This window comes from Merops nubicus, unplaced genomic scaffold (assembly GCF_000691845.1).
Source record: "Merops nubicus isolate BGI_N331 unplaced genomic scaffold, ASM69184v1 scaffold37015, whole genome shotgun sequence".
Taxonomy (NCBI): Eukaryota; Metazoa; Chordata; class Aves; order Coraciiformes; family Meropidae; genus Merops; species Merops nubicus.
The window spans coordinates 2,901-12,463 of record NW_008609552.1 but is presented as its reverse complement, the minus strand read 5'-3'; the positions used below and the strand labels follow the sequence as shown (position 1 = coordinate 12,463).

The following is a 9,563-nucleotide window of genomic DNA, read 5'->3' as shown; positions in this document are numbered from 1 at the left end:
GAAACAGGATGATATGCTGGAGTCTAATGTTGACGTTTGGTTTAATCAAGTATATTCTTTATAACATCATAGTATTGAAAAATATACTATTCACTATGCAATATTTAAGAATACAAGAAACAATATGCTAGATAACTTCACAAAATCACCTTATGTTAATACTGACAAGGGCTTTGCTTATTAAACAAAAAGACCTCCATCTGTAATGCTCCTAGTATGTGTATTAACAAATCAGTAATAAGATATTTATTCAAACACTGACATCACAATGAATACAAAATACAAATAACGTATGACTGCTGGCAAAAAAAAAAATACTGAATTGTTGAACAGATGATCTCACACTCTTGAGTATTTTGCATTTTAGATCTCATAGTTTCTGAATTTCCTGAGAAGCTCTGATGGAGCATCTCCTGACCAGCGGAAATGCAAGTGCCCGTAATTTGCCTCTGAAAATCCTGAGGAAAAAAAAAAGGCAAGTACATTATTAAAAACATTTATGAAAACTAAGTTGTCTAGAGTAATACTTGATAATGTCGCCCCCACCCCAAGTAAGTAAAAAAATTGGTCACTTCCAGTGCCCTTGACTAGCAGGGACAATCTCTGTATTCTTGGTGCTGTTTGAAGAAAGAGCTCAAGCAAACACCAAGCTTCAAGATATGTTATCAGCTGGGAAGGGTCCAAAGGATAACAACAAGAATGATGGCAGTCCAGAAAAGAGGACTTACAAAGAAAAATTTGCTTGATCTAAAGATGACAGCATAGAGGGCGACATGATAAATATCCAAGTATGTGAAAGGCAGCAGTGTAGAGGGAAGGTACAGCTGGGCCTTTCCACACAGAAAGGAGTAAAGGAGTTTTTCAGGCTCTGTGCTATGTTTTTATCATCTGTGGGCTGTTACTACCAAACTGTGATCCTCCTCTGTCAGGAAGGTGAAACCTATTACCAGACTTAGAGTTAAAATCTCTTACTCAGGCTGAAATAGCTACATGGACATCTAGTACACAATTACAGACCAGCAGACAGGAACTGAAAATACCCCAGTTTAAGAGTGGAATCCAATATAACAAATTTTCCTGGATCAAAACAAAAGCACTATCAACACCCTAGCATCAAGTATGAACACTGAAGTACATACAGGCCCTGTCAAATAAGTATATTCTAATATCAGCATTTATTAATATAAATATATGCCCACTGGATAAGTTAAGTAGACATTTAATGTACTTGCTAATTTTCCCATTCAAATATATGGAAATGTAATTAAACTTTAAAAACATGAGAAAGCACATGCTTGCAAAGAAAGCTCACCATTACAAGGAACAAGATGTTTACTTTAACAATATACTGTTCTATTAAGGATACAGCAACAATTTAATTACACAAAAAAAATGAAAATAGTTAAGTGTAGAGCATAATCTTTAAATATAAAATTTTCAGTTATACCTCACATACATTTGTAGAATTTTCTTTTTGTTTTCTGCATTTCACAAATATTTGGGATTAAATTAGGTTTTGCTACCCTCACAGTTCAACTTAATTTCCTGTTTGATCAAGCTGGGAAGAAACGACAGAACTTCATTTAATAACAGTTCTCTGATAACATAAACCCAAGATTATGAAACTCCTGAAGGATCAAGCAGAACAGAGGGTGGCTGCTGAGGTAAGTAAACTTTGATTCAAGCATACTAACCTAAACAACAGACAGGAAATACTAACCAGCCAGGTGACAGCTTGAAATATACATTTATTCTGGTACATGCACTATTTAAAAAAAAACCTGTTCAATACAAAAGCAGCCTTCAAGTCTCAATTTTTACTCCTCATTAGCTCACCAGGTGCAAACTATGCAGAAGTGCAGAATGCTGGATTAAAAAAAAAAATGTATATATATAATGCATAAAACTTTTATTTAACCTTTTTGAAGTTCTTTTTAAAAAATCATGGAAAATAATTGCATAGGGTTGTTTTTCGTTTTGACACAACAGAGAAATTGAACTTTCCATTTTGGTTTAAGAATACTTTTTTTTTACTTCTCCAGTTGTCAGTTTTATGAGCCAACAAACAAGCAAACATGGGGTAGGGAGGAAGAAAGGTCCTAAAGCTTCAAAATTAAATAAAACCAAAACTACAAAACCCAAAACAAAACTCCAACCCAAAACCACACTGAAAAAGCTATCATAAACATATTATTCTGAGGAAGAATTTCTCACAACTAAAAGCCTCCATTTCAGGCCAATCCCTAGGTACTGCAATTTTCTGTAACTGCTGGTTTCACTTACTTGGGGAGTCTGGATTCTTTGGAGACTGTGGTTTCACATCAGGAATTGCAACATCGTCTTGCTCCCCATTCCTGTCTGACAATCCATCTTCATTGTTTCCAGCCTGTTGGGTCCACACCTTATTGGTGATGTTGTTGCTATTATTCAAGTCAGGAGCTTCCAGCATTTGTTCCTTCTTACTTTGGACAGCCCAGTGCATTGACTAAAGAAGTGCAAAAATAAAGAACTAATTCCTACGCTTTAAAATATTAATGATCAACGTTTCTTCTTTCTTACAATAACTTGTATAAGCATATAATAAGCTTGCAGGTCAACAGGGTAGGGAAAAGCACAGTTACATGCTGCAAATAGCATTTGAAAGGATACTTAATGTCAGCTGAGGATGAAGAACAAAACATGCAAGTGCACAGAATAATTCTAAGGGTTTTTGGTCCAGTTTCTTCTATCATCCTCAGACACTTTTTTTAAGAGGGCTTGAATGACTTGGAAAATGCCCATTTTTGAAGCTCTCTTTGACTTCAAGGTGCCCTTTGAAAGCAAGACCATTTGAAAAGATTTACTGTTGAAGTCTGTGAAATTACTTCTGTTTGAAGTAAACTGAACTAAGCTTGATGGAATGCGTTTCTTCCAGCAGACATTTAAGCTCAGGCATAATGCTAAAGCATTGAGGAGGTTTTCAGTCTTCCCTCCTAAGCAGAATTGAGGTGGGCAGAATTTTCAAGGGAAACATTTATTCACCTGCCTTAAAATATGACCATTTAGACTTGTTACTATCATTTACCCTGATGAGACAGGGAAAAAAAAAACAAAAACAAACATTATGGAATTTAAATCTAGCAGGAATACACTACCAAATTATCTCACTAACAAAATTATAAGTGAAAACAACCCTGAGAAGATCTGTCTCTGTCACAAATCACCCCTCTAGACTAGCAGGGCCCGTTCAAAGACCAGTGTGCAGCCCAGCTTTCCAAGGTACCTACCTTCTACATTTTTCAATGAACTCTTTATGTAACCAGATAGGATGAAAACCCATCTGATAAGCAATATACCAAAAGGACAATATATTATACAGAGGTCTTAGCTTTGGAAAAAAAAAAAAAAGGTTGCTAAAAATTCCTGCATTTCCTGAACTTCTTCAGTGCAGGAATCACTTTGCACTGTTCCCATCACCAAAACCCTCCACTGCAGCCAAAGTGTTGTAACTCATCCCCTCGCTCACTGTGATGTTTTGCCTGGACCAGCCCTGCCCCCTCCTCCTCCTCCTGGAGGCCCAAACTTAGAGAACACCAACCGTTTTCACTGAACTGCTCAGGGCCTCCCACTGCTGGAAGGGAATGGTAATTTTGCTTCGTCGCCAGTAATCGTAACGCGCCCGACTCTCTTCATTAGTGAGAATCTCCTTAGCCTGCTGCAGCTTCTGGAAATTCTCCACTGAAACATAAACCAAAAAGCAATAAAACAGATATTTGCCTTCGGATGTGAAAGGGGAGCTGCCCACAATGGCTTGGAGCAAACAGAGTAGAGGAGACAGCAGGAGAACAAAGTATCAAAGTGGTTGTTCTGCTAACAGCTTTGCACAGTATTGGCTGGCTTCAGGATCATAGCACCTTTGCTGGACAACTGATACACTTTCCAAATGGGAACTAAAATGCTTCTTTGTCTACCGGCTTCAAAATTTCCTAAATTTAAGTCTGAGAAATTTAGCAGGCAAAAGGCAAAACTCGCCCCCTGCAGACCACCTTAAGAAGCGAAATTCAACTACAGGAATAATGCCTGGAAGGAACACATTGACATTTGCAGTAGCAAGGAAGTCAGAGCAAAGTACAACACTAAGAAAACATGAGTGGGGGGGAAAAAAGGCAAAAAAATGACAAGCAGTAAGAGCAATCTAAATGTAGTTCAAATTAAGTAACTTGTGCATTTTATTAGGCATGTTTTCTACATATGCTAAAATGTTGTCTTGAATCTGCACAGACGAGAGCTCTTATTTTTCCCCACAGGGTAATTTTTCATTAAATGGTTACTAAGGATGCAGCTGCATGTTACTATTTGTAGAAGGGTTATAAAGATTTAGATTTTATCTATGAGTCACTTACGTTACAGTGATGTATTATGATAATTATTCATTTATTCCAGTTTACAAATTAGATTTCTTTTGACGTGCACTAAGCCCAAACACTAATCAAAATTGGTGACTATAAATCAAACAACAGACAGCAGGTTAAGAGGGCATTTCTACGAGGTTTCCTTCTTCTGCTGTTACTGGTTTTCAACAAATAAAAGGTCTACTATAATTCTCTTTATTGAGCTTTAAGCTGATGAAATAAAAACAGAACAAAAAACTTTCACCACTACAGTAAAAAGTTATTTAACATAAATACAGCATGTTCAGGGAAATGGAGAATAAAATTTTTTTTCTTGACAAACAAATGCTATAATTCTATGAAAGGTGCTCCAACCTTTGGCACTTGGACTCCCTTTTTGACTTAGTTTAAATCAACCGGGGGACAGGACAGCGGGATGGTACAGATAGAACAGGACCATGCACTGGAACAGTCTCTTGTTTCTCTGCCGCAACTGCCAGAATTTTCTGCAAAGTTGATTCCATTTGTACTTGTGCTATCATTTAGAGCACATTAAATACTAGTGACCAGGCTACTGTAAATAGGTGGTAGACTGTCTCTCAAACACCCAGTCTCAGGGGGTTCCCTGTCAGAGAATCTTAAGGTAGAAAACTCTCACCTATTTCACCTTTTAAAAGAGATTTTTGATGGGAACCAGAAACTATCAGAACAATCTTTTGTATAAGAATAAAAACTATTCAGATTAGAGCTACTTCGTGGTTACAAGTGGGTGAGATGGTCTCCAAAGAACTCAGGTGCCACTTAGCCATCACAGGTATGATGAACCGCACGCTTTCATAAGCGTTAGCTGCTGTTCTGCAAACAGATGGCGACTCATGTGGTGCTGGCTTCTCTTTATTTCCAGTCATTAAATTATATCAAAAGAAACTAAAGCACATTTAATGTGGTCCTGATGGGTTTGTTCACAGAAGCCAATTAACTAGTTGATGCAAGGATGGCACTTGAATGCCACGGAGCACGGAAGCAGGCCAACTTTATAGGTCTAGAAAGGGACACACTCCATAAATAATGTCTGGATTAAAAGCTGTTCTACCATAGAAAGGAAAAAAGATTTGAAAGTCCTAGGGGGAAAAAAAAAAATCCCAAAAGTTTCTTCCTGCTCTATCAGCTAGGAGTGTGCAAGTGTTAGAAAAGAATATTAAAAGCTAGCTATTTAAAGAAATATGCTCAATACACATGACCAAATATATTGGGGGAAAAGAATATTTAATAAAGTTTTAAGGCTGAATTTTATATCTTAGTTATGTTAATAAAAGAAAAAAAAAATATTGTTTTTAAGCAGGGAAGAATACATACCTGCTTTGGGGTCTCCAGGATGTTTGTCAGGATGACATTCAAGGGCTTTAATCTTAAATTCTGCATGAATTTGTTCAACCTAAACAGAACGATGTCAAGACTCGGTGAGTAAATATACAGAGAAAAGATTTCAAATTTGCTTTTTGAAAGGGGTTTGGAGGAACAATGAAGAATGATGAAAATCTTTTTCCTGTTCAGTTTTACAAGCTTTAGTACAAGCAAAATAGGTAACAACATCCATCTGTCAGTGACACTGCTTATTTAATTTCCTTTTCCATGCAATCATCATTTGTCTTGTTTTTGTGAAGCTCAGTCATCCAACATGGCAAGCTGGCTTTAAGAAAGGCATGTAAAAATCATGTGTGCAAAACCCCTTCCTCACATTTGACCAGGCAGGCAAAATACATCATTTCAGTTGCTCTGCACTTTGCTTAATCAACTCTGACTTTTAACAACGTCTCGCTGCAGGAAGCAAAGACCTTCCATATTGCTGAAGATCAATTTGTGGGATTGAGTGGCTTTGTCCATATTCTCTTCATAGGAAATTTAGCCAGTACCACATGACTTTTCCACCTTGGATACCACAAAGCTTAGGAAACTAGCAGTTCCCATGCTTCATGTCAAGTTTACTTGGAATAGAATACATTTATAATCAGTATTAGAATATTGGCATGTATTAGTTTGTCAGTTAATTACAATTGTTGTAAGTATTACAACCACTGGAAAAACAATGGCATAATAACAATTAACAAAATACATGAAAACACTGGAATGAGGATCAGCTTAGATTTTCAAATTTTCCAATTTTCCAAAGTATCTTGCTTCTTTTTCTAATTCAGAAGCCAAAACTTCTTTCTATCATTCCCAGCTTAAGCTTTCACAACAATTATTCTTTCCCATGCTTGAAAGGCTGTTTATATAAAGTCCTCATCCTTCAAACCCTGCCATCCATATATAATTTAAAGTATTTATTTCAAAATTAAGCCTCGGAACATTTTTTTTCTTTGGAATAAAATTACAGTTCACTCAACTAGCTGGCCAAATTTTGTTGTCATATACTGAGAAAATGTGGTCTACAATGGTATTTTAAGAATTCTACACTTTTGATTCTTCTCAGTAACTTCTTCCAGAGAGGTGATATAAGATGGAATCTTTGCAGTCAGTAAGATACTTAAAAATATACATATATAGTACAGAGAACTTGTTGAAACTGGTTACTGTATAGCTAGCTACCATCTCTAAAACTGTTACATAAAAGAGAACTTTGAAGTTTAAATAAGTACAGTAGGAGAGGGGTATGAGAGAAGTCTTCAGTTTTTAAAGAAAGTAAGAAGGAAAAGTTTATAAGAAGTTTACACAAAAGACATAAAATTTAGATAAAATATTCAGCAAGATGTTTTACCAAGAAATGTATCCAATACCCACTATAATATGAACGACACTGTTCTTGGAAGAAGGATGTACATTAAATCTCCCCTCTTCCTCTCAAGTCTGAAGATGAACTAGGTGTCCATGAGCTCAATTCTACAAGGAACCAAGACTGAACATGGGGGTTTACCTGAATACAGGGAAGAATTTGTAGAAATTTAGGCTATTTGTCCTTAAATTTAACTAGGTCTAATCAAGCCCAGAATGTTCAGCAGCTTAAATGAAAGTACTGCAGCTGGGCATGTGCTGTATAAGCCTAAAGAAGCCTGTGCTGCTACAAACACTTGTCTGCCTATACTAAAAACACCTGTAATCCTTCAATTTTCTGTTGAATGTTAAAAGTAGTGTTCACCATCCTGAGCAAAGGCAACCGTAGTACTCGGGCAACTTGGGAACTCCATTCCCACTCCCACGTCCAAAATAATCTAATAACATCTGCTGCTCCTCTCAACAAATGATACGTGACAGATTATTTTTCAGACCCACTAGAATTTATTCCATCTTTTTAATGTCATTTTTTTTGCCATTTGAAAAATCATTGTCATACGTGTTTGAACTATTTCTAATTGCTAAGCCCTGAAGGTGTTGGTGTGAGGTAGAAAAGGAGCCCTGGCAGCAGCGAGACGAGCTCTGCCCAGAAACTGCAACGCCGCCCTCTGCAGGGTCGCTGCCTCCGCAGCTCTCTCAGGAAAAGCGTTAAACTGCCCCCTGCGACAGACCACGGACTTACTAGGCTGCCCTCGGTGCCAGAAAAGGCTGTTGTTCTCCCAGCGTTTGCCCGCTAGGATAGATGAGAGCATCTGAGTACATTTACTGAGCAAAACACAGCTTTTCTCCATACTTTTTAAATCCGTCCTTCGTTACAGCAATCAAAACTCTTTTTCCAAAATCAAAACACAATTCCAGCTAATATAACAACTAGGTTAAAAAATTGTTAGCATAGCACTAACTCAGACTGTCCAAAAAATGTTATATGGACACCTTTAGGAAGGAGAACATTTGTTTTAGCTACAAATCATTCAACAATTGCTTAGCTAGATCTCATTATAAAGCACATATCTGCTACCAAAACAAATTAGCAAAATTACTACTTGAATGTCATTAAAATATGCATTTAAAAATCATTAATATGATGAATGAAAAATACATATTTTTGTTTTCCTCCCAACCAGTGAATACAGGTTTTTAAAAATTAAAAATGGATGTGTATACAACCTGAGAAATTCAATAACATTATGAATGATCTACAGTTATGAACAGTCATTGTATTAGTATAAATAGGTTTTATCCTCTTTTAAAACTGAAAATATGTTCCAAAATATTATTTGGATGTTGTCAAATTTATGCAGTGGGCTCGTGATTCATAGCCCTGTAACATGTTGAACTAAAGTAATGAATAAACCATTCTTTCAGCTGTATCTAGAATAGAATCCTGTTTTATAAGACATTTGTAACATAAGCTTCCCTCTACGCTCTCAGCATCGGTGTACTGATCAGAAAATTGAGCTTCACAAAGGCAGATACTTAAAGATAAAAGTGGCAAGAAAGAAGGTTCACAATGCATTTCAAACAGACCTGCCTGCAGAGATAAACACCTCCAAATCCCTGCTGCAGATAGACAAGCACATTCAAAATGTTATTAACCTGGGGAAAGCTCTTACCGTAGATAGTTCGTCACATCCCAGCAAGTTGTAATAATCTTCCAACTCATCCTGTCTGCAGTTCAGAATCGCATCCATCTGGACTAGTCCAGCGGGCTCTTCCAAGCCCAGGCACCGAGGGGGTGAAATACAACCTTGCTATGAAGCTCACAAAAGGGTTTGAAAGTAGCCCCGGGGAAACAGGCAAGCTCCACTGGGCTCCAGAGCTCTCTCCGGTGCTTTTTAGTACTGGCAGCTCACACACACACACAGACACGCGTTTTCTGGCGCTCTCTGCCTGCCATTGGTCCCTGCAGGATGCCAATCCGGTTGCACAAACCTGCCAATGGCAATGCTTCCTGGGATTTGTAGTTGCCAAAGTCACGTCAACACTACCCTGTGGGTCTCAGACAGACTGTAGAGTTCTGGACACTAAAATCTATCTGTACTGGAGATTGAGATGACACCATCACGTGTATAGCACTTACACTGGGGCACACACTCCAAGGCTTTCCTGCACCTCTGCATCCACACACTAACACACATTTCCTGCTTCATTTTTAATTGCAGCTCTTGCCACAGTCTTTGACATGGGCACTAGATGGATAATTATAGATAAGAGCAATTGAGAATGAAGTACCGACCTTGCCAAAGTCCCTCAGAGTTCTGTCAGTCACTTCAACAGGAAGGGTGAATCCTGATTTTTCCAAGTCTATCTAGGGTACACACACTGCTCTTCAAAACCAAACAGCTCTTGCACATCATTCGC

The 9,563-nt window shown here is 37.6% G+C and overlaps 1 protein-coding gene across 1 annotated transcript; it reads right to left on the bottom strand.

The window, feature by feature from the left end:
• Positions 1-244: 244 nt before the first annotated feature.
• On the bottom strand, positions 245-8,997 carry DNAJC12 (DnaJ (Hsp40) homolog, subfamily C, member 12). The gene is made up of 5 exons (XM_008940630.1): positions 8,816-8,997; positions 5,727-5,805; positions 3,578-3,717; positions 2,284-2,485; positions 245-458 (listed from the first exon to the last, which is right to left on the bottom strand). The coding sequence occupies exons 1-5, from the start codon at positions 8,891-8,893 to the stop codon at positions 364-366; spliced, it is 594 nt and encodes a 197-aa protein (XP_008938878.1). The 5' UTR covers positions 8,894-8,997; the 3' UTR covers positions 245-363.
• Positions 8,998-9,563: the final 566 nt, after the last annotated feature.

Bases quoted from the DNA above. Each gene is read 5' to 3' on its own strand.
- DNAJC12 (XM_008940630.1), bottom strand. From the start codon at position 8,893: ATGGATGCGATTCTGAACTGCAGACAGGATGAGTTGGAAGATTATTAC. The intron at 5,806-8,815 runs GTAAGAGCTTTC...CGTTCTGTTTAG, and splicing joins GATGTGACGAACTATCTACG to GTTGAACAAATTCATGCAGA. The intron at 2,486-3,577 runs GTTGGTGTTCTC...GCACTTCTTTAG, and splicing joins TGAGCAGTTCAGTGAAAACG to TCAATGCACTGGGCTGTCCA.